Source organism: Pelobates fuscus, chromosome 6 (assembly GCF_036172605.1).
Source record: "Pelobates fuscus isolate aPelFus1 chromosome 6, aPelFus1.pri, whole genome shotgun sequence".
NCBI classification, from domain to species: Eukaryota; Metazoa; Chordata; class Amphibia; order Anura; family Pelobatidae; genus Pelobates; species Pelobates fuscus.
Genome location: NC_086322.1, coordinates 307,900,374 through 307,926,263, shown reverse-complemented (window position 1 = coordinate 307,926,263; position 25,890 = coordinate 307,900,374). Strand labels below are relative to the sequence as shown.

Below are 25,890 nucleotides of genomic sequence, written 5' to 3'. Positions count from 1 at the left end.
TATCCTCAATTCAACAAGCTGTGTACATATCAAACCATCCCGGCCTTTCTAGCCCTGTGTATGTTATTATGTTCTTTACACACAGAAAGCATGGCCTACTGTCATACTGAGCAACTAACCCAGCCCTGCATCGTGTTATTCCGATATTCACTTTAATAATATATGGATAGATGGTTCTCCCCACAACCCCACCCCCCAATGCATTAAATGGGTAATTCCCCCCCAAAAAGGTGGAACGTCCAGATGTACAGGGTCCATTTAAAACTAAAACGTATTAAAATAATACAAACTGAACACGGGGGTCCCATCATGTGATTCAGTAATCATTATTGGATGTGACTGATTATAAATAAGACCTACATTTAACTGGACACAATCTAGGAATGAGAATCTATACATCAAAGAAATAACTGTTTTTTTTTTTTAAATTTGTACAATTAAACATTATTTAGAAATATACTGGATGTAGGATGAAACATAAGAAGCTGCTCTAATCTCCCCCGCAATAAATGAAGGGTACAAACTCTTTTTTATTTACAATAAATGTTTTTATTTTTTTTTTATTGGTGGAGAATTCCTTTCATTTTCTGCATTTCTGAGCAGTTAGATCCCCTATCAATCCAAGATCTTCCACAGCTCATACCCCCCAGGCGCCTTCTTACCACGATGAGCTAACTTAAAGGGACTCTCCGAACACCAAAACTTTTAGTGCGTAAAGTCTGTCCTCTTCGTTTTCAGGAGAAATTGCCAATTTTATAAATAAACTTTCTCATCTGTCCATCATACAAACCTGTCCTGTTACTTCCTGGTTTGTTTAGCTCAGTGAAGATGAACCCAAGAGACGGCAATTGCCCAGAGCATCTGCCGTGCAAAGACTTCTCATTGAGCTGCATTGGGGAGTCTGTGATTGGACAGCCACAGAAAGTCTGGGCGGGGTTAGAAGGGGAGGGCTTCCAAAGGCTGCAGACATGACATCTGCAGGTTTTACAAGCTGTTTTTAGTTATTAATCCAATAAAAAAAAAGCATAATTAAATGTGCATGCACGTTTTCACTGGGGGTATATCTACTAATCAGTGATTTTATTTGTTATTGGTATATCTACTAATCAGTGATTTTATTTGTTATTCTGGAAGTTGAGTGTCTCTTTAAAGTACAAGTCACATCAAGAGAATCAAGAGATAACCTTTAATTGGATGGAGTGGTGCACCAGCAAAGTGTGATATATATATATATATATATATATATATATATATATATATATACATTTTTTTTAATTCATTTTTATTAAATTTAACTTAAAAAACCCCAATCATGCTTTCTAAAAATAAATGCAAAACTCCTATTTATCTAGTAGTTTAAAGCAACCACTACCATCATAGCGAGCGATATAAACCGCGTTCTACCTAGGTGGGCTATTTAGTTCCATACTGTCCCCAGACATTGTGACATTGTCTTGGAATATGTTGGTCCCTTTTCTCCACTTTAAATATAATGTTCATCCAGTCTCTGATTCATTTCATTTGAGATATCTAATTTCCCATCCCGGCCACATTGAGCATCCTTCCTTAAATCTGTGTGAACAATATATTCATTCTAAGAATCGACATCCCTATCGCACCTCCATATCCTCCATTCCAAATCTCTGTTTAATCTCATGACATTCTTTTCTTGGTACATATGACATACCTATTGATATTTGTTAACTGGGAGTTGTGTCTGAGGTTGCCACCTTTATTATCTACAATGTGTAACTAAGGTAATCCAGACAAACAGTTAGCATCGCACATGGTTACAGTCTGGAAAACCGCCAGTCACACACTCACAAAGTACACAGCTGGATTTACTGAGGATCATGATTGTGATTCCATACAATGTGTCGAGTCCTGCTCCTGTTGTCGGTTCTGAAGGAGTTACCTCAGAAATAATGAGCATGCCTCACCCTGGTTCTGTGCTGAGCTCAGTAGATTTTATATTGGACCACCGAATTAATTCACACACTTATACCCCCAAACAAAGCACTTGCCACAATAAATTGGTCCATGATAGATGTCTTTTGCAATTTCAGATCATTAATTATTATTATTAAAAATACTTGGCAAAATGTTTTGTTACATCATGTATATGGTATTTAACTTTCATAGCCATGCTTAGATCTACCATATAATGTACAGAGTATCTACCCACAAAATAGCACACGGTGTGAATCCTTTATCTTAACTGCTCTTACTGGGAACAATGCCTTTCATTGCAGAAGGTGAAGTCTCGAATCTCAATTCTTGTGATCTAAATAAGATAACTTCTACACCATCATGAAAAGTATATTACAATAATAAATAATAATTGGCTCTCATCAACAGCATTTTGTAGAATAGGAGCAATTCCATCCTGTGTTTAAACAGATCCAATATTAACGCCTGTCAGAGCAGGCACATTATTTGAATGAAATCATGCCACAATATTTCACATATTCATAGAATATAATCTGCCCGTTATTTTTGTTTAAATTACAGGTTTGTTATTTAGATATAAAGGTCTTAAGAAATATGTTATCACAGCATAAAAAATAGATATGTGTTAACTGGGGGACAGTTTGGCTATTTTCACCTAAAATGTTAAATTCCGTTGGATTCCTGATGATTCGGTCGTTTAGTGAATAGTCCACAGAAAAGAGATGTGTACCACCGTCTCCACAGCCGAATGCATTTAGTCAAGGTGTCATTGTTTTATTGAATACAGGACGTATTGTGGTTGTTTTACAAGGCGACATTGTGGGATATCCCGTGGAAGCTGTATATTATAAGCCCCTATTAGATAAGTACATTTGCTGCACTCCTTAGGGTGAGTGTGTCAGATATCCCTGGGGAAGATGTATATTATAAGACCCTATTAGATAAGTAAATTTGCTGCACTCCTTAGGGTGAGGGTGTGGGATATCCCTGGGGAAGCTGTATATTATAAGATCCTATTAGATAAGTCAATTTGTTGCACTCCATAGGGTGAGTATGTGAGAGATCCCTGTGGAAGCTGTATATTATAAGACCCTATTAGATAATTCAATTTGCTGCACTCCATAGGGTGAGGGTGAGTGTGTGAGATATCCCTGGGGAAGCTGTATATTATAAGACCCTATTAGATAAGTCAATTTGCTGCACTCCATAGGGTGAGGGTGAGTGTGTGAGATATCCCTGGGGAAGCTGTATATTATAAGATTCTATTAGATAAGTCAATTTGTTGCACTCCTTAGGGTGAGTGTGTGAGATATCCCTGGGGAAGCTGTATATTATAAGATCCTATTAGATAAGTCAATTTGCTGCACTCCATAGGGTGAGGGTGAGTGTGTGAGATATCCCTGGGGAAGCTGTATATTATAAGATTCTATTAGATAAGTCAATTTGTTGCACTCCTTAGGGTGAGTGTGTGAGATATCCCTGGGGAAGCTGTATATTATAAGATCCTATTAGATAAGTCTATTTGCTGCACTCCATAGGGTGAGGTGTTTGAGATATATATATCAATCTATCAAGGTGGTTGGTGTCTTGCGAGATGATGAAACATTAAAGTGTATTTAAATGACCATAAATCTGCTTCACACTTTGTCTCGCACCATTTCTGGACATTTTATAGAATGTTGTTTTCATGGTGAGCTTAGGGCATTCTTTATAATGCCCATACAATCTGTACATTTCACAAATTACCTGTAATGACTGTGCACATACGTGTGTGTACCTACCTGTACTGAATACCAGTGTCCCGATTCATTTTATTCAATGCAATGTATCTGTCTATTGTGTCTGCTCTCATACTATGACACACTGCTCGTATTGGATTGAATTCCTCGTTGTGTTCAATACATGTCAATGAATGTCTGCTCACACTGTTGATTTATTTCTTTGTAGAGGTAAAGGTAAACAGGTGTGTTTCTGACTCCCAGCCAATGCCTGCTGAAATTCGGCCTTGTGGTTTTGAAATTGATTAGATTCTATATTTATAGGAATACGAGGCACCACCTAGCTAACTAAATACAAGACTCACAAAATTAACAAAATTCAATAAATCCCATAGTCCTATATGATTAAACAGGATGCAAAACCAAGTCTTAATATCATGTAAAGCCGTGTGTGTGTCAACTATTTGGAGTAAAGAGCTCTCAGCCACGGATTGTTCAAACCTTAATGTCAAACTTTATTCCAACAATTCCCATTACATTATCTTTTAGTTTTTATCAAAATGAAATTGTTTCTCCTCATTACAAGTATCAGCGTGTGGTTGCAGGTGTGTAGAAATGTATCTGTGTGTATGAGTCGGTATACAAGTCTGTGTGTGTCTGTGTCCATGTTTTTGTGTACAATTTGTGCGTGTGTGTGTATATAAATATGTATGTATATACGAGTATGTAATGATCATTCTAATTTTTATGATAAGGTATTAGATAACTGTGAGTTCTCTCTGCTGCTGCGTATTTATAAAATACTGAAGGGAAATTTGTCGCTAATTCAAAGTGAACTCAAAGTGATTTTCAAAATGCATGTCAAAATAGCTGAACTCCAGAAATTCTCCAAGTCACGCATGCTGCAGTTTGATTATTTTGGCTGTAAGTTTGAAGATTCTCTTTAAGTTTCAGGCAATTCTAACGTTGGTAAATAACCCTGAAATCGTAATTGGACAGTGTTTCTCGCACTGCTATAGACCAGAACACCCAGCTTTGAATGCCTACATTCCCATCTAGTTATTGTAGAAAATAATGTGTAATTGTTAAACCCATTCATCTAGAATTTAGGCAAACTCCATTATATTGTGATTGAAATACATGTGGTGACATTGGTAACGAAATGATTCATGTTGCGAGCAATACTCCCTTTACTATAAAAGCAGCTCTTTATCATTCACCTACTGGGGTTGGGGTAGGCACATCTTATTAATGTTGTATTTATTTATTACAGTTGATCTGAAACAACCTGTGCAACAGGATAACATTATTACTTCTTCCCAGAAGACCATTGTTTTCAGCCCTATTTCTAATGGAAACACTTCCAGCCAACCACCTGCTCAATCGAAGCTAAGCATGACCATTTCACGGCCTTCCACGGGACGCACCACATTCCAGCCCAATGGACCAGGTGTTGGGGTAGAGAAGCCCCAAGTGACATTGGGAGACCCACTCATAATACAAGCTTCAAATGTTAACCCGGTTGTTGTGCAAACCAACTCCATTGGCATCCAAAGCCAAGCACCTTCTTCTACAGGAGGAGCTTCTGTGTCAATATCTGAGCCCAAACCCAAAGAAATCAGTATATTCGAAAGATTATTTAAACCGGAAAAGAAAGTACAGATTGAGGTACCTGTCCAGAATGAGGAAACGGGTATTACAGTGAATAACAACATGGGATTACAAAGTGCACCCCCGAACTATGACCAACCTATTCAGGTAGGTGACAGTGCTGAATATTATATTATCACCGAGCATATTGATTGCATGATGTATTGCTGATAAATCCAAGTGTTGCATAGAGAGCAAGAATTACAATTGTTTTTTTCAATTTTGTCTTAGTAATATTTTTTTTCTTTCAGCATTTCTATATTAAATTCCTAACAATTCCTGGTTTAGTAAATACAGTGTGAATATCAGGATAATTCACTAAACCGTGCATTGTCCGGAACTGTCTGTAGAATATCTAATTTTTTTAGCCAACATTCTCCAAACTAGCTATTTCCCCAGATTGCAGATTGTGCTGTAATAATTGCCTAATCAGTTGTTAACCATTACAAATACAGGCTTCCATCCAGACACCAGATGGAAAAAAAGCAGAAAACCTAAAATATTTGCTTAACTAATAGATATACAGCTTCCTAAGGTTATCGGGGTTGGATTGTGTAGTTAATAATTCTGCAACGTTTTTAGAGGACACTATAGCCACCCAGATCACTCAATCTCAATGACGTGGTCTGGGTGCGTGGCCATGTAGATTTAGTCCTGCAATACATTGCCAATTCGTAGATACGGCTATGTTTACATTTTAGGGCTACATACACCACTGGTGCTCATCAGTCAATGTTTATAACGTTTGATGGAGCGCGGTGCTTGCTGCGAGTGCGGTTCTCCTCCACAATGATTCTCTGAGAAACATTGGATGAGAAAATGGAAGATGTCCGTTGGTGGTTGCTGATGAAATAGGAAGCTGCCTTGGTGCAAGGGGGTGGACAGACCTCGGTGTAATGGCCGGGAACATTAGTCCAGAAAATAAACAAATTGTTTTTGGGACGATAGGTTCCCTTCAAGGACATGTGTTTTATATTTAATCTGCATATGTTTTACATCTATAAATGTGCAGAAACACATCTACTCCTCAAACCGGATCAAAATAAACTTCTTGCCATCCTCGATGAATCCGGCCTTTCTCTGTGCTCCTCAGTGGTGTCCAAAAAGTTCAAAGACTATTTTATTGTCTCACAGCTATATAAATACCAATAATATTAATAATATCACAATTTACAATGGAAAAGACAAAATGCCAAGACACCGGCATGTTCTGGAGTTAAAAGGGACACTCCAAAGCCCAAATACAAACAAAAATATTTACTAGATATACCCCCTTTGAAAACATGCATTTAATTTTGTTTTTTTTCATTTGGGTGTATCATAAACTGATTGTAGAAGCTGCAGATCACTTGTCAGCAGCTTTTGCAAGCTCATTCTCCCCCGTCCAGACTTTTTGTGGCTGTCCAATCACAGACTTCCTAATGCAGCTACTGCAAGCCCTCCTCTTCTAACCCCGCCCAGACTTTCTGTGGCTTTCCAATCACAGACTTCCCAATGCAGCCCAATGAGAAGTCTTTACAAGGCAGGTGCTCTGGGCAATTGCTGTCTCTTGGGTTCATCTTCACTGAGCTAAACAAATCAGGAAGTAACCGGACCGGGTGTCTGACAGCCACGGCGTGTAACCAGGTTCATTTATAAAGGTGGAAATTTCTATAGAAATCTGCACATGTTGTAAAATGGCCGGTAAAAAAGAGGACAAACACTCCAGCAACATGCTAGGGGTTTCCTTTAAAAAGTGACTATAATATAGACCACTGTAGCTTATAGTAGCAAAGCTATTTTTGTGTGTGCGGAAAAATTCAACAAACAAGAATTTAAGATATTGTCCATCCCAAAAATTACCATCTTTGTATTTAAACACTTATAAATATTTACAAACATACATTCACAATCTTATACATATTCATTCAAACATGGCACACATTTCCATAATTCATACACACACACACCACATACATTTCATGCCGTGAATACCATTAAGGGTAAGATAAAGTAGTGTGGGGGTGAGTGTCTTGGGTCACTAATAAATGATTAAACCCTTGAGTTGTTACAGTAAACAGTACAATTTAAAAAGAATGTTGGCACCATATTTTAAACAAGGTTTATTGATTGTCTAAACTGAAACAAGAAGAAACATTCTGTATTTTGTAGTATTGGCAGGTTCTGTACTTTTGATTTTAAGCGGTTAAATTATTTTTATGCAGGATATTTTGCTCATACGAAATGTTTCAATGAAAATGTTGAGGAATAAAAAGAAATGTATCTTGTCTGTTGTTTGGCAATATTACTTTATCACACCATGAATTCACGCTTTGTATTTTCTAATCAAACAATGTCATTTCACTCGGAAAACAATTGGGGTAAACACTGAGCTTTGTAAGAGGGCACAATAGCCAACAAAAGACTTGGTTCATTTTACTAAAGCAGAATTCTTGTGATAATTTGAACAGAGCCCAAATTGTAACAGATCATCTTACACTTTGTATTTATCAGCAATCAGGAATTCAGTACAGGCTTAATAAATTCTTAACCCTTTACCTCACTCCTTTTAAACGGATTTACAAAATGTGGGACGTTTTCCAGACCAGCTTTTCTTTTCTATATGACGGAGTCAAGAAGTCACCATTCATTGTATATTGAATAAAATCGGTGCAGAACAAGTAAAACATTTAATTTACTGAAAACTCTGTCCACACATGTGCCTTATACTACACATTTTCAAACAGTTTTACCCAAAGTTGCCCCATTTTTGCTTTTTTAAATATTCTGATTCAATGTACAATGTAGAAATTTTCCCTACAGTAACAAACATTGGGCCCTGATCTCAATAGTGCTTGTTTCCATTTAAAGAGACACTATAGTCACCTGAACAACTTTAGCTTAATGAAGCAGTTTTGGTGTATAGAACATGCCCCTGCAGCCTCACTGCTCAATCCTCTGCCATTTAGGAGTTAAATCCCTTTGTTTATGAACCCTTGTCACACCTCCCTGCATGTGACTTGCACAGCCTTCCATGAACACTTCCTGTAAAGAGAGCCCTATTTAGGCTTTCTTTATTGCAAGTTCTGTTTAATTAAGATTTTCTTATCTCCTGCTATGTTAATAGCTTGCTAGACCCTGCAAGAGCCTCCTGTATGTGATTAAAGTTCAATTTAGAGATTGAGATACAATTATTTAAGGTAAATTACATCTGTTTGAAAGTGAAACCAATTTTTTTTTCATGCAGGCTCTGTCAATCATAGCCAGGGGAGGTGTGGCTAGGGCTGCATAAACAGAAACAAAGTGATTTAACTCCTAAATGACAGTGAATTGAGCAGTGAAATTGCAGGGGAATGATCTATACACTAAAACTGCTTTATTTAGCTAAAGTCATTTAGGTGACTATAGTGTTCCTTTAATAACGGTTTCTGAGCTCGGGTCATATTGCTTGTTGGTTTTCTATAAATGCGTTATGTTTTACAGGCAATGCAGCCAACGCTAAAAATTGTCATCAATAACCAGATTTAGTATACAAGATAGATAAATCGGCGCAAAACACCTCTATAATGAAAACTGGGTATAGACAGCAGCACCAACAAAATACCCTGGTAAAATGGTATACAGTAAAATAGGAAGAAAGAAAGTGCTAGTGCGCTTAAAACATATACAGACACCTCTAATATATAAAAGTGACTTGCAATATGCAAAACAGTGATAATATTAAAAAACCCAAACAAGGTGTGTGAAACAAAAACACTGACAGGTGTATACTTATAGCCTGCCAATGAACAGCTGGATACTGCAAGAAGGGGCAGAAGCCTTTAGCAGCTACCTGCAGGAACTCTGAAACTAAATGAATGATGGAAAACCAGATTTAGCTTTTCTGATTGCCGTCAGACACACAATTTAGAGATAAATACGCTGAGATTGTGAGGCTGATGGCAAAACAATTGTGAGTTTGCAATTTAGATCACGGATTGAAGTCTATCGACAGTCAGTCTGATAATCAATATTGAAATGCATCTTCACTTTAAATGTGACCTTGGAAAGCGTTTCTCTGAGCGGAAAGTTTAACCCCTAAAGGACCAAACTTCTGGAATAAAAGGGAATCATGACAGGTCACACATGTCATGTGTCCTTAAGGGGTTAAATACATTTTGGGCCATTTTGTTAATTTGTTGCCAATAATTTATCAAGTTCTTTTGAGTATGAAAATGCTCCAATAGCATGTCGATAAATCTGTATTCATTGTGTCTCTCATCACGTAAACCTGGAAGCTTTTAACCCCTCAAGGACCAAACTTCTGGAATAAAAGGAAATCATGACATGTCACACATGTCATGTGTCCTTAAGGGGTTAAAATTGCGCTTTTTTTTTGCCAAATCAAAATTGCTAAAACTGTGGTTGGGAAATCATGAAAAAGATTATTTGTTTTCTGTTAGTGGATTATTGACGAAAGTTGTGGATAATTATCAAACAGATTGTAATTGAGATGTCAATATACAAAATAATAATAAAAGAGGGTAAGCTTAATGTATAGATCAATTGTCCTTAAAGGATCACTATAGGGTCAGAAACACAAACCTGTATTCCTGATCCTATAGTGTTAACACCACCATCTAGCCCCATCTTCCCTCCCAAAATCTTACTTGTATTGAAGTTTGCAGCAGCTGCTGGCTCTGCCCCTGATCTGCCTGCTTAGCTGACATCATCAGAAGTGGTGTACTGAGCCAATCACAATGATTCTCCATAGGATTGGCTGAGACAGTCAAATAGGCAGATCAGGGCTGAGCCAGCACGATTCAAACACAGCCCTGGCCAATCAGCATCTCCTCATAGAGATGAATTGAATCAATGCTTCTCTATGAGGAAAGTTCAGTGTCTGAAGGCTGAAGGGAATGATTCAACTCACCAGAACAAATTCATTAAGCTGTAGTTGTTCTGGTGACTATAGTGTCCCTTTAAGGATGTAATTATATAGAAATTATTAAGGACTCTAAGCTTTGGGTTAGAATATTGTTCTGTTTAGGGCTAGTGTTGTGGATATTCTCATGTTTATAATATTATGTCATCCCAATGTTACACCGCCGTTATTGATGTGTATGATCTGAATTGGCTGCAATTAGTCAGTAAATCTTCCAATTACAGCTTGCATGTCTAATCACGCCAACGATTACATCACATTATAACGACATTAAATGTGCTTTGATCTGTACATTGTAGCTTCATGTTTTCCCAGCACACAGTGACCTTGTATTAAATAAACCTATTACCAGTACATGTTTACCTATTGTACACATCATTACCTTGGGGGAAAACCTTTAAACGTAACTTTGTTTAACAAGCATCATTCCACGTCTAGCTCATCACTGCTAAATTAAAGGTAAACTGAAATCCTAAATATTTGGGATCTAGCTGAACCTTTTAACATATGGAGAGAAGGAGAGAGAGAGATTTGAGGTGTATATTCAGGAAGCCCACTATGTATCCGCATTGAGTTATACCATCCTGTACATATGGGAAGCACAGTCCTTGAACACTTACCTCGCAAATCACACACCATGTTGTTACATTTTAAAGATAATAAGATCATTTTAGCTATAAGTTTTGTTTGCTCATGTGTAGACTTTGTTTTATTTTTAGAATTCTAAAAACTGTTCTCCATCTTTCAATCAATCCTTAAATAGACAGTTTTCTGTCAATGAAGGCATCACAGGGTAGAGCCTATAGCCATTTATTTAATAAAAAAAAGTTCTATGGTCGGTCCATTTATTAACCGTGCTATCTCTGGAGCATTGCGTCTGAGTATCCTGCGGGAGCTGTGGGGTAAAGCCTTCGGTGCACCCGACAAATGGACCCCTGGAGTAGAAAGAGGAGATTGATTAATAATAACAATCATCACAAAAAGAAGCAATAGATGGGTGTGGGGGGAAACAGATTTAAAAAAATTGCACCAAACATTCTCCCAAAGTTATTTAGACAAAGTTAGCAATGTATGTCCTGGTTGTACACGGGATGTTATTTGCTAAATCTTTCAATTACATTTTAAATAAAAACCCTCACATGCAAATGGTTTTAACATGTTGTGGGGGATTGACAGTGTGCTTTAATAAACATATTATATGACATGTATTTTAGAGATTTCCATCTGGCTGTACCTGTATTGCGAGTTGGGAGAGAGCGCACCGTCTAAACAATGACTGCCAATCTCTTAGCAAACATGGAACGCAGCCAGGAGTACAGAGCGCGGCAGGAATGTTTAGAAAGTACACGTTTATTCAATAACAACATCCTAAAAGCACTGACATTTACTGGATTAGCAAACACTAGATGATATCTCTTAAATAGTAGTGAGAACCTAGACCAGACACCCCGCCTAAAAATAAAATAAAACATGGATCAGATTATAACTGGGGATTGCCGCTAACCAGAATTTTAATATTGGGTTTGCCCATTCCTATATTAAAGTGTAAAAGTTAACCAATATTAGAGTTTCTTCAAAGAGGAGTAACAATATTTTAAGCTTTGCGCGTGAGGCTGCAGGAAGAATGAAATGAGAGAATTGAAAAGGGTGAGGAAATATGCCTAGGGTTTGTATATCTGTTTGTCTGTCTGTTTTCCCCTCTTTTTGTTTGTCTTCCTACCTCTCTGTCTGTCTGTTTTCCTCTCTTTTTGTTTGTCTTCCTACCTCTCTGTCTGTCTGTTTTCCCCTCTTCCTGTTTGTCTTCCTACCTCTCTGTCTGTCTGTTTTCCTCTCTTTTTGTTTGTCTTCCAACCTCTCTGTCTGTCTGTTTTCCCCTCTTCCTGTTTGTCTTCCTACCTCTCTGTCTGTCTGTTTTCCTCTCTTTTTGTTTGTCTTCCTACCTCTCTGTCTGTCTGTTTTCCCCTCTTCCTGTTTGTCTTCCTACCTCTCTGTCTGTCTGTTTTCCTCTCTTTTGGTTTGTCTTCCTACCTCTCTGTCTGTCTGTTTTCCTCTCTTCCTGTTTGTCTTCCTACCTCTCTGTCTGTCTGTTTTCTTCCCTTCCTGTTTGTCTTCCTACCTCTCTGTCTGCCTGTTTTCCCCTCTTCCTGTTTGTCTTCCTACCTCTCTGTCTGTTTTCTTCCCTTCCTGTTTGTCTTCCTGTCTGTCTGTTTTCATTTCTGTCTTTTTTTCCTCAATGTCCTCTAGCTGTCTCTGTTTGTTTATCAATTGAAATAGCTCATGAAAAGAGCAAGCCCTATATCTAATACATTCTCTATATTTACCTCTTAATGCCCAGAGGGAAGGGCAGTCCTTCAAGCCATGGGTCCCCAGAGGTTTCCTCCATAGGAGGTTTTTCCTCTCCTGAGTGCTGAAGGATGACTCTTCGTCAGGGCCGGGCTGGCCCACCGGGATACCGGGAAATTTCCCGGTGGGCCGTCGGCACCTGGGGCCGGGCAGACACCTGGGTCTGCTGGCGGCCGCTGGGGGAAGTCTGCTGGCGGCCGCTGGGGGAAGTCTGCTGGCGGCCGCTGGGGGAGCTGCGCAGGCTCTGCTCCCCCAGTGTGCAGCTGAATGAGACCGCGGACGGAATATGACATCATATTCCGGCACCGGTCTCATTCAGCAGCGCGCGAGGGCGGGAGAGCCAGCGCAGCTCCCCCAGCGGCCACCAGCAGACTTCCCCCAGCGGCCACCAGTACAGGTGCCCCTGCCCCAGCAGCCTCCTGCACTGCACGACCCCCTGGCAGGTAGGAGTAATGTGTGTCAGTGTGAGTTTGTCTGTGTGTCATGGTGTGTCTGTCTGTCTGTGTCATGGTGTGTGTCTGTATGGTGTGTGTCTGTCTGTCTGTGTCATGGCAAGACATAGCCTTACATGTTACACACGACAATATATGGTGCAGTGACTTATGGGGCTGGCATACATTTTTTTTATCCAGGGCTGCTTTGTATCCCCAGTCCGGCCCTGCTCTTCGTGTGTCCAGAGGACCCCAGATCTTGCCTTTTTCTGACCAAATTTGTAATAACATCCAAGATAAATCTGGGCCCATAAATACCTTGTCGCTCTATTAGTGACTGTAAAATAATATTGACTCTGTAAAATATATCTAATAAATGTAAAGATAACTTAAAAATAAATAAATATTAAATGTAGAAATTCCCAGCTCTTTATCCTGTAACTGGGTGCCTCCATCTGGGTTTCTGTAAATAGTTATTCTAAGCGCCATCCTTTGCACATGCCAGTCAGCACAGAGAGCGCATACAGGGAATACAATGTTTCCATTTCTTTTCATCCAATGTAATGTTTGCCATGGCTGTGCCTGAACTAGCTGTAGTGGTTATGGTGCCAGCACTGTCTTCACCTTCCCCCGCCCGCCTTCCCTCTATTGTAAGTAGTCAATCCATTTTTATAATGATTTGAATAATTACCTGGGTAATGTCATTCCCGACCCCACCCCCACTACGTCATTGGTTAGCTCAATCAGAGACCCCTCTGATCTCTTGCATGTATGCTAACAAACAGAGTACTACGAATCATATGAAGAAATTTAAATCAAATGCCCTGCTGTGCCTTTGCGGAAAACATGATGTGAATTTCGATTAAAGGTCAACCATCTTCAATACAATCTGTGGCAGTATGCCTCCATTTGTTAAATCAACTAACTGCTTACATCTCACAGAAAAACGTCCGTAATTGTTTCAAACATTCTCCTTTTTGTAGATGATTCACTTGAGATCTGCCTTAATTTCCATGGAATGTATACCGCTTCACTGTCCCTTTAAGTACACTTCATGGGTCGGTTATTTGAATTCCTATGGCTCTATGTGACAATGTAACCACAAATTCATCTAGAATGTTCTCTGTGGGCTTGATAAGCAAATCCACCTCTCACTAAAAGCAGCCATTGAGGTCTTAGGACTTTATTTACATGTTAACAAAAAGCCAGTGATGGGCTCCATGGCCTTGTTAAATCTTTATAGGACATTAACATACAAAAAATGTCATCTATGTACATCTTGTTATGTTGTTCATTGTATCCCTCGTAATACATGCTGAAAGGAAATATAATGTGCTCGAAAGCAAAGCATAGTATGACTGATACCCACCTCACTCCACCCCAAAAAACCCTTTCTGCATCAACACACAATGGGCGAAGAACTCCTCCAACTTTATTCTCCATTTTTAATAAAATTGCTTGGAATAGTGTGTATATTTTGCTAACCCCCTCGCTCCCCCTTTGTGCCCAAATAAGATATAAAAAAACGGTGACGGGGTGAGGACATAGTGTGAGGGGGTGACATAGTGTAAGAGGGGGTGACTTAGTGTGAGAGGGGGTAACATAGTGTGAGAGGGGGTGACATAGTGTAAGAGGGGGTGACTTAGTGTGAGAGGGGGTAACATAGTGTGAGGGGGTGACATAGTGTAAGAGGGGGTGACTTAGTGTGAGAGGGGGTAACATAGTGTGAGGGGGTGACATAGTGTAAGAGGGGGTAACATAGTGTGAGAAGGAGTGACGGTGAGAGGGGGGTGACAGATTGAGAGGAGGTGACAGGGGGAGGGGGTTGAAATTTACCTGGTGGTCCAGTGGGCTCCCTGTCCCTGTCCCTGGTGGTCCGGTGAGCTCTCCGGTCTGCAGCTCTGCCAGGTGCAGAGTTGCAGACCACATGGTAAAACGCTATCTACAGTCAGTGTTGCCGTGGTAACCCGTAGCAACGCTCTGATTGGCTGGAGATCATGAGACACTTCTGTCTGCAGCTCACACCCGGCGGAGCTGCAGACTGAAGTCTCGCTCTCCCCCAGGGCTGACCGAGCAGAGGGGCCTCGCACCCGGCGGCATAAAGTGCAAGCCGCCATGTCCCCTCCTGTGTTGGGTCCCAACAGTTCAGTCTGCCCTCAGGCGATTTAGAGAGCCGCCTCTGGTTGTGAGCATATGGGCCAGTCCTGACTAAAAATGAAGAATGCTATGTTGGCTGGCTGCCTGATCCCTCTAGCTCTGAGATTTATCAAAAGAGCTGGGCCTGAGAGCCGCAAGTGCCTTTGTAAAGGCAATCTCAATCACTGTAAGCAGAGCTGCTGAGGAACAGGCAGAGGGGATGATGCGTGTCTGGGAGAAGAGCTTGTTCGGGTGGAAGAGTTCTGGAGAGAACCCAGTCAAGCTTTGGCTACACAGCCTCTCTGTGCCATCTGTCTGCCCCTGGCCTCCGTACGATCTCTCTGCCCTCAGTCGCTCTGACACCAGCAACTTGCTCAGGCACCCTGATTGCATCCCCTGCACTTACTCTGCACGTGGATGCCTGGCATCCCTTGCTCTTATCCCATCACCAAGATGGCATCCCCTGTACTTTACCTCAGGACCCATAAGGCTAACACAGTAAAGGAATTGAGGAATGCTCAGGATGTGTATAAGGCTAACGCAGTAAAGGAATTGAAGAATGCTCAGATTGTGTATAAGGCTAACACAGTAAAGGAATTGAAGAATGCTCGGGATGTGTATAAGACTAACACAGTAATGGAATTGAAGAATGCTTGGGATGTGTATAAGACCAACACAGTAAAGGAATTGAAGAATGCTCAGGATGTGTATAAGGCTAAAACAGTATAGGAATTGAAGAATGCTCGGGATGTGTATAAGGCTAATGCAGTAAAGGAATTGAAGAATGCTCAGGATGTGTATAAGGCTAACACAGTAAAGGAATTGAAGAATGCTCAGGATGTGTATAAGGCTAACACAGTATAGGAATTGAAGAATGCTCCGGATGTGTATAAGACTAACACAGTAAAGGAATTGAAGAATGCTCGGGATGTGTATAAGGCTAATGCAGTAAAGGAATTGAAGAATGCTCAGGATGTGTATAAGGCTAACACAGTAAAGGAATTGAAGAATGCTCAGGATGTGTATAAGGCTAACGCAGTAAATTAATTGAAGAATGCTCGGGATGTGTATAAGGCTAACACAGTAAAGGAATTGAAGAATGCCCAGGATGTGTGTAGGGCTAACACAGTAAAGGAATTGAAGAATGCTCAGGATGTATATAAGGCTAACACAGTAAAGGAATTGAAGAATGCTCAGGATGTGTATAAGGCTAACACAGTAAAGGAATTAAGGAATGCTCAGGATGTGTATAAGGCTAACACAGTAAAGGAATTGAACAATGCTCAGGATGTGTATAAGGGTAACACAGTAAAGGAATTGAAGAATGCTCAGGATGTGTATAAAGCTAACAGTAAAGGAATTGAAGAATGCTCAGGATGTATATAAGGCTAACACAGTAAAGGAATTAAGGTATGCTCAGGATGTGTATAAGGCTAACACAGTAAAGGAATTAAGGAATGCTCAGGATGTGTATAAGGATAACACAGTAAAGGAATTGAAGAATGCTCGGGATGTGTATAAGGCTAACATAGTAAAGGATTTGAAGAATGCTCAGGATGTGTATAATGCTAACACAGTAAAGGAATTGAAGAATGCTCAGGATGTGTATAAGGCTAACACAGTAATGGAATTGAAGAATGCTCAGGATGTGTATAAGGCTAACGCAGTAAAGGAATTGAAGAATGCTCAGAATGTGTATAAGGCTAACACAGTAAAGGAATTGAAGAATGCCCAGGATGTGTGTAGGGCTAACACAGTAAAGGAATTGAAGAATGCTCAGGATGTATATAAGGCTAACACAGTAAAGGAATTGAAGAATGCTCAGGATGTGTATAAGGCTAACACAGTAAAGGAATTAAGGAATGCTCAGGATGTGTATAAGGCTAACACAGTAAAGGAATTGAACAATGCTCAGGATGTGTATAAGGGTAACACAGTAAAGGAATTGAAGAATGCTCAGGATGTGTATAAAGCTAACAGTAAAGGAATTGAAGAATGCTCAGGATGTATATAAGGCTAACACAGTAAAGGAATTAAGGTATGCTCAGGATGTGTATAAGGCTAACACAGTAAAGGAATTAAGGAATGCTCAGGATGTGTATAAGGATAACACAGTAAAGGAATTGAAGAATGCTCGGGATGTGTATAAGGCTAACATAGTAAAGGATTTGAAGAATGCTCAGGATGTGTATAATGCTAACACAGTAAAGGAATTGAAGAATGCTCAGGATGTGTATAAGGCTAACACAGTAATGGAATTGAAGAATGCTCAGGATGTGTATAAGGCTAACGCAGTAAAGGAATTGAAGAATGCTCAGAATGTGTATAAGGCTAACACAGTAAAGGAATTGAAGAATGCTCGAGATGTGTAACAGAGAACATGTAATGAACATTTGATTGGGAGTTCACGATTGGCTTACTGTTTCTTGTCTGCCAGCACAATGTTTGTTTCTGTTTTTATGTCTAATGGTGAATTATGTAGACCATTTTCTTGTGTTCATATGGGGAAAGTGATTATAGAGAAGGGCTTTTAAATCCTATCTAATCCTGTGTGTTCTTATCTGTTGTTATAACAATGTAACTGGCTAAATGATGTATAAACCTGGACATGGTTTATCATCTAGAAAAGCGGAACGACGGCCGACTTCCATCTTTGGGATTTTATTTATATCAGATGATTGAAACTGGAGACCTTCATAAAAATTAATTCATTTTTTCCAGAAAAGGTGATGAAGACGGTGTTTTAGAACAAGTCTTTCCTAGGAAGGAAGTTAGAATTGTTTACAGAATTTATGGCCTCTAGTTATAAACGGAGCAGGTGGTAGGTTCTCCTTAAGTGCAATAAAAATTCTAAAAACAAACCCTAATGGATATTTTTTTTAATCCTCTTTTCCACAGCTGAACATCATGCTACAGTGTTTTCAAAACATGTTGAGCAATTGTTTCATGAACAAAAGTTAAAAGACGAAGCTCTATAAACATTAAGCATGTTCTCTGATCACCGCAAGGTCCATCAGAATTGTCCTAAACACGGACTTCTGAATGCACATAGATAATTCAATTTCAGATGTCAGGTCAGAGTAGCCAAACTGGAAAAATCCTCCACATCAGCTGTGCTTACAGATCGTCTGCTCTGGCCTTAAATTTCTAATTCACTTGGACCCTAATACAAGAGTGCAGTTATTCACTAAAGGAATTTATTCATGAAATGTACAAATCAAGTGATTTTAAAATTGAACTGCTAAATATATGCAAACAGTATAGATTTGCTAAAACGTGTCCAGATCTGCTGCAGCCATCGTTTGATACATACGTGCATTTTGGGGACACTACTGAAACTGTGGCTGTTTTGGTGACCGCCCCCCCTCTCTGTGACGTAAAAAGATGATGATTCTACTCACCTTTTGTCGTTTGCTGGTCTCGCTGCGGCTGGTCGTGTCTGGCTCCTCCTCCATGGCTGAGATCTTCAATCCTGAGGATCTCAGCCAATCCAACACGTTCCCATAGGAAAGCATTGGGAGGCTATTGTGTAGGCGCAGCACAACAGCCCTGGCCAATCAGCATCTTCTCATAGAGATACATTGAATCAATGGATCTCTATGAGGAAAGTTCACTGTCTCCATGCAGAGGGTGGAGACACTGGATGTCAGTCACACTGTGCAGCACTGCCCCAGGAAGCACATCTAGCAGCCATCTGAGGAGTGGGGAGTGGAGGTGTCCCTAGGCTGTAATGTAAACACTGTATTTGCTCTGAAACAAACAGTGTTTACAGTGCTAACACTTCAGAGACAGGATGGAGACACCAGAACAACTACAATAAGCTATATACTATACATTAAGCTGTATACTGTACAATAAGCTGTATAATGTACATTAAGCTATATACTATACATTAAGTTATATACTATACAATAAGCTGTATACTGTACATTAAGCCAGGGGCGGACTGACCGGTCGGGCACTTCGGACATGGTCCGAGGGCCCGGCCGGGAGGGGGGCCCGCCATCAGGGGGCCCGGCCGCCCCTTTAAATGCTGCAGCCGCCTGAGCTCTTAAGAGCGCTCAGGCGGCTGCAGCTTCTCACCTCCCCTCCCCGTAGCGTGGCCAAGCTGCTCTGCGTCCGCGGTGCCGGCCGGAGTTATAGGAAGGTGCACACACACTGAGTGTGCACCTTCCTGTCAGTCCGGCCGGGTACAGGAAACAGAAACTCCTGTTCCGCGCGGAAGAGGAGTTTCTGTTTCCTGTACCCGGCCGGACTGACAGGAAGGTGCACACTCAGTGTGTGTGCACCTTCCTATCAATCCGGTCGGCACCGCGGACGCAGAGCCTCTCGGCCACGCTACGGGGAGGGGGTAAAAAGAGAGAGGGAGGGAGGGGAGGGGGGGGAGTTAAAAGAGAGAGGGGGGAGTTAAAAGAGAGAGGGGGGGAGTTAAAAGAGAGAGGGAGGGGGGGTTAAAAGAGAGAGGGGGGGGTTAAAAGAGAGAGGGAGGGGGGGTTAAAAGAGAGAGGGAGGGGGGGTAAAAAGAGAGAGGGAGGGGGATAAAAAGAGAGAGGGGTAAAAAGAGAGAGGGAGGGGGGGTTAAAAGAGAGAGGGAGGGGGGTTAAAAGAGAGAGGGAGGGGGGGTTGAAAGAGAGAGGGGGGGGGGGTTGAAAGAGAGAGGGAGGGGGGGTAAAAAGAGAGAGGGAGGGGGGGTTAAAAGAGAGGGGGGGGTTGTTAAAAGAGATGGGTTAAAAGAGAGAGGGAGGGGGGTTTAAAAGAGGGAGGGGAGTTAAAAGAGAGAGGGAGGGGGGGTTAAAAGAGGGAGGGGGGTTAAAAGAGAGAGGAGGGGTTAAAAGAGAGAGGGAGGAGGGGTTAAAAGAGAGAGGGGGGGTTAAAAGAGAGAGGGAGGGGGGGGTAAAAAGAGAGAGGGAGGGGGGGTAAAAAGAGAGAGGGAGGGGGGGTAAAAAGAGAGAGGGAGGGGGGTAAAAAGAGAGAGGGAGGGGGGTAAAAAGAGAGAGGGGAGTAGGGGGGGTAAAAAGAGAGAGGGAGGGGGTAAGAAGAGAGAGGGAGGGGGTAAGAAGAGGGAGGGGGGGTAAGAAGAGGGAGGGGGTAAGAAGAGAGAGAGGGGGTAAGAAGGGAGGGGGGAGTAAGAAGAGGGGGAGGGGGAGTAAAAGAGGAAGGGGGAGTAAGAAGAGGGGGAGGGAAGAGTAAGAAGAGGGGGAGGGGAGAGTAAGAAGAGGGGAGATTAAGAAGAGAGGGGGGGAGTAAAGGGGGTAAGAAGAGGGGAGGGGGGAGTAAAAAGAGGAAGGGGGAGTAAGAAGAGGGGGGAGGGGGGTAAGAAGAGCGGGGAGGGGGTAAGAAGAGGGGGGAGGGGGTAAGAAGAGGGGGGAGTAAGAAGAGGGAGGAGTAAGAAGAGGTGGGAGTAAGAAGAGGGGGAGGGGGAGTAAGAAGATGGGGAGAGTAAGAAGGGGGAGTAAGGAGAGGGGGAGGGGGGAGTAAGAAGAGGGGAGAGTAAGAATGGGGGTAAGAAGAGAGTGGGAGTAAGAAGGGGGTAAGAAGAGGGGGAGGGGGGAGTAAGAGGAGGGCAATTGCCCCCTCCCCTGTCCGCAGGCACCGTGCGGGCATCCGGCAGGGGAGGGAGGAAGAGAGGACCCGGGAGCTCAGCCTGCAGCTCCTCTGGGTCCTTCTTGCGCGAGCACAGATCGTTGCCGCGGTTACCACGGCAACGTTACGGCTCTTGCAAGAGTAAACTCTAGCCCTGGAGCTACGGGCTAGAGTTCACTCTCAACACTGTGACCACCAGGTATTCCTGGTGGTCACAGTGGTGAGAGTGAACTTTAGCCCCATAAACACACTGCCCCCACACCATACACATTCACACACTGCCCCCCCACACACCATACACACACACTGCCCCCACACACACCATACACATTTACACACATTGCCTCACACACACACACATACACTGCCCACCCATACACACACAGCCCCCCATACTAACATTGCCACACACATACACAGCCCCCTCGTACACACATTGCCCCACACACCCTACACATTAACACACACTACACCCCCTCACACACACTGAACCTTTCACACAGACTGCACCCCTTACACATTGCACCACTGCTCCTATACCCTACTACAGCCTCATATCCCAGCAGACCCCAGGTAAGTTGTCAAACTGTTCTTAAACGGTTTGACTACTTACTCTGGGAGGGGGGCCCGGCCCTCCTGGCACCATAACGACTACACAGAGTAGTAGTGGTTATTGTGCATGGATTATTTCTTTAAATAATCTACGAGTGCCCCAGTAGCCAGCAAGCCAGCCAACCCACAGGCCAGCCAGCCCACAGGCTGGCCAGTAGACAGCCAGCCAGCCTACAGGCCACCAGTTAGGCTTAAAGCCAGCAACCCCACAGCCTGCCAACCGCAGCCAGCAGGCCACAGCCTGCCAGCCAGCAAGCCACAGCCTGCCAGCCGCAGCCAGCAAGCCCACAGCCTGCCAGCCGCAGCCAGCAATCCCACAGCCTGCCGGCAGTAGCCAGTAAGCCCACAGCCTGCCAGCAAGCCCACAGCCTGCCAGCCGCAGCCAGTAAGCCCACAGCCTTCCAGCAAGCCCACAGCCTGCCAGCCGCAGCCAGCAAGCCCACAGCCTGCCGGCTGTAGCCAGCAAGTCCACAGCCTGCCAGCAAGCCCACAGCCTGCCAGCCGCAGCCAGTAAGCCCACAGCCTTCCAGCAAGCCCACAGACTGCCAGCCAGCAACAGTAATTAAGGTAAGAGGAGCCAACTTGGCCTAGGTATCAGCTATGTTGTGTTGCTATATTGTGAATAGGAACCAGAGTGTTGGAGAGACCCCCCTCCAGGCCCCATTAGACTCCATTGTAGTCTCTAATGGGATCTGGAGGAAATTCTTTCTAACACACTCTCTAAAGGACACTGAGATAGCCTCTGCTAGAATGCTCCCCCCCTCCATGGCCCATTAGCCCTCAATTGTAGTCTCTACTGGGGCCTGGAGGCGACTGTTTCCAGCAGGGACACTGAGATGGCCTCTGTTAGAAAGACCCCCTTCCAAGCCTGTTAGACTTCATTGTAGTCTCTAATAGGGCCTGGAGGGGATTCTTTCTAACACACTCTCTAAAGGACACTGAGATAGCCTATGCTAGAAAGACCCCCCCTCCATGGCCCATTAGCCCTCAATTGTAGTCTCTACTGGGGCCTTGAAGGGATTATTGCACTTTTGTTCCTTGTGTCTAAAGATTGTGTAGGGTGTGGCTGGAGGCGGTGCATGGAGGCGGGACATGGGTGGCACTTGCTGCGGAGTATGGGTGGGGCCTGTAAGGGGGCCCTTGATTTATTTTGCCCGGGGGCCCTGAGGGTTCTCAGTCCACCCCTGCATTAAGCTATATACTATACAATGAGCTGTATACTGTAAATTAAGCAATATACTATACATTACGCTGTATACTGTACATTAAGTTATATACTATACAATAAGCTGTATACTGTACATTAAGCTATATACTATACAATGAGCTGTATGCTGTAAATTAAGCTATATACTATACATTAAGCTGTATACTGTACATTAAGTTATATACTATACAATAAGCTGTATACTGTACATTAATCCATATACTATACAATGAGCTGTATATTGTAAATTGAGCTATATACTATACATTAAGCTGTATACTATACATTAAGCTGTATACTATACAATAAGCCGTATACTGTACATTAAGCTGTATACTATACTGTACATTAAGCTATATACTATACAATAAGCTGTATACTGTAAATTAAGCTGTATACTATACAATAAGCTGTATACTGTAAATTAAGCTTTATACTGTACAATAAGCTGTATACTGTAAATTAAGCTTTATACTGTACAATAAGCTGTATACTGTACATTAAGCTGTATACTATACTGTACATTAAGCTATATACTATACAATAAGCTGTATATTGTACATTAAGCTGTATACTGTACATTAAGCTGTATACTATACTATACAATAAGCTGTATACTGTACATTAAGCTGTATACTGTACATTAAGCTATATACTATACAATGAGCTGTATACTGTACAATAAGCTGTATACTGTACAATAAGCTGTATACTGTACATTAAGCTGTATACTATACTATACAATAAGCTGTATACTGTACATTGACTTGTTTCTCCTCATTTATTCGTTTTCCAGTAATGTTTCCGATTTGACTGGTCCAATGGCTGACTTACAGCTTTGTATCAGAATTACAATGAGAAATGTTCACACCTGATTAAAATCATGATATTAAACTTATATTTTACACCGTTAGGCCAATATAAACCAAAATGAAAGTGATGGCGCGGTTTCTAAGAAGCGTTATAAAAATACTTTACTAACTCTCTTCACAAAGTAATATCCCACGTTCTCCAAGGTAAGTTGTCCCATTCCCTGTTGGCTTTGAGCATTGAACGTATCGTTCTATACAGGCCCAGTCTTTAGGATATAAGGAATGTGTATGTCTTGCGCATCGGAATATTTCAGTGAAGCACTTGCTACTGAAGAGTCTGTAACATTGAATAGAAGAGGCTTGCATTGTATCTGGATAATCAACCATTGATAGCATTGACCCAATAACACAGACACGTGGCTAAGCTCACAACTGTCGAACAGGGCTAATATGAAAGGGGGTTTGTTTTGGAGGCAGCGCGCATGTTAATATCTGTGCAGTGCTCTGTTGCAGAGGACAAAATGTTACTCTAACCAGTTTCAAACTCTGAATATATTACAGAATAGAAAGAAAAAGGGCAGTAACAATCTAGCATGAATGACCAATTGTCCTTGGGGTGTAGGACGAAGAATGACTGGAATTAAGGTTGAGAGACAGCAATAATTCAAATAAGGAATAGTACGCTTGGACTGTAACTCACTAAATAAACAGGATCTAGGAGTTAGTGTGTGTCTCTTCCCTTCCAGATCACAGATGATTCCAAACAAGACTCTGTGCTGGTTCTAAGCTCAGATAGCCCAGGATTGTCAACAGGAGAAGACATTACCGATACACAGACAGCTTCACAGTCTCCTCCATCGACCCCTCAAGAAGAGGTCCATCCAATCATGAGTTTCTTTAAAACCCTGGTAGGTTCCACAGTTTAATATTCTTTCAGACGTACAGATTTTAATGACATCTACAAAACCTAGTTGGAGTTAGAGAATTTGGACACCATTTATTCTTGTGATCTGTGACTATATACATATATTTTATCAGATTCTGGATAGTCTGATTGGAGTTTTGAGCACAGTTAGGATGCTTTTCAGTTATATGTCCTTGATTTATCTAAAACAGACGTTTATATAGACTTTCTGGCTTTTTCAGTAGGTGCCAAGCTAAACTTTCAACGTTTTCTGACAAGCCTTCTCTCATAATCTGATAAAATCAGTCATTGTTTTATACAGATGGTAACATGACACTGCAATGCAGAAATGTGTGTCTGTGTTTGTGTGTCTGTGTGTGTGTGTCTGTGTTTGTGTCTGTGTGTGTGTGTCTGTGTGTGTATATATAATATATTACACACACTTTTTGATCTGACTAGTAACATTGCAGTTCTTTGATGTAGTAGTACCCTGCAAAGCGTTGATTGACCCTTGCTGCCATATAGGTCTCAAGCCCTTATCAAAGGTAGCGTTAACACAATGTAGAAGTCTGATCACATATTTCTCATAGATAAACCGCTGTTGATTAGACGTTTGTGTGCACAAAAGAATGTGTGTGTGTGTGTGTGTCACAATGAACAATGCCCTGTTGTTGAAATTGTTGAAATCAAACGTGCTCTCCCTGTGCAATCAGGGCTTTATCTACTAAACAGTGAGATGCAAGATCTTTTACAAAACAACCAATTTGGATCAAATCTCACTAGGTTTGTTTCTTGCTAGGTTTTGCCTTTTGACTATGCACCTTCCACAATTCTGTTATATAAACCACGTTCCAGCCTAGAGCTATAACTGCTGCCCCAGAGTAGTGGGAGTTAAAGCCCAAGGCTTATTTCTGTTTGTTTATATGTACTGTTACAGTATTGCTGCCTATCCAATGTATGTCCTGTTAAGGGTTAATAAGTATGTAGGGGTTTAGAAAGATACCCCTCTCTGTCTCATTAGAGATTGTAACTTTTAGCTGAAGGAAGCGAGGTGAATTGTTAGAGTAGGACTCCCCGTGGGGATTTGACATGGCAGGTGAGCTTACACAAATAGCCATTGAATTAATCCTAAAACCCCTGGTATTTAAAAGTGCATGGGGATTTTTGATAGTACACAAGTCATTTTTTTAGTTGTTTACATATTTGGGTTGATGAAAACTTCAGCCATTTCTGCTGCCCAAGAGTATTGGGAGTTTGAGTGCAGGCTTTCTCTGTTTGACATGTTGCTGAGTGCATTATTAGGGTTTAGTAGATTTCTGCAGGTGCTTTGATCCTGAGTTTGCAGGCCCATGGTTTATAATTATGGGGAAGTTTTAAAGTATAGCCTTTACTCCAGGTAGGCCGTATCAAGCCTTCCGAACTAATCACATGATTCTAGCGTTTAAGCCCTTCTTCCTTTGATCACATCCCCTCGTTTATAACTTGTCCACTGGCCGGGGAGGCAATAATCATTTTGAGAGCGCTTTCAGGAAGAGAGGCCAATTACGTTCATTTGCTGAGTGTTCTCACTGTGAGGTTTAGTTTAATTGCTGTCAAAATGTTGAGATTTCTAAAAGTCGAAGCTTAGCCGATAGATGACAA

General features: G+C 41.6%; 1 protein-coding gene across 1 annotated transcript in view; it reads left to right on the top strand.

Annotated features, from left to right (window-relative positions):
- Nucleotides 1-25,890, top strand: part of BCAS1 (brain enriched myelin associated protein 1) — an 89,906-nt gene that overhangs the window by 13,132 nt on the left and 50,884 nt on the right. The window contains exons 4-5 of the mRNA XM_063459701.1: nt 4,942-5,426; nt 24,092-24,253. Of these exons, the coding sequence (XP_063315771.1) occupies nt 4,942-5,426; nt 24,092-24,253 (647 nt within the window). The remainder of the gene's footprint in view (nt 1-4,941; nt 5,427-24,091; nt 24,254-25,890) is intronic.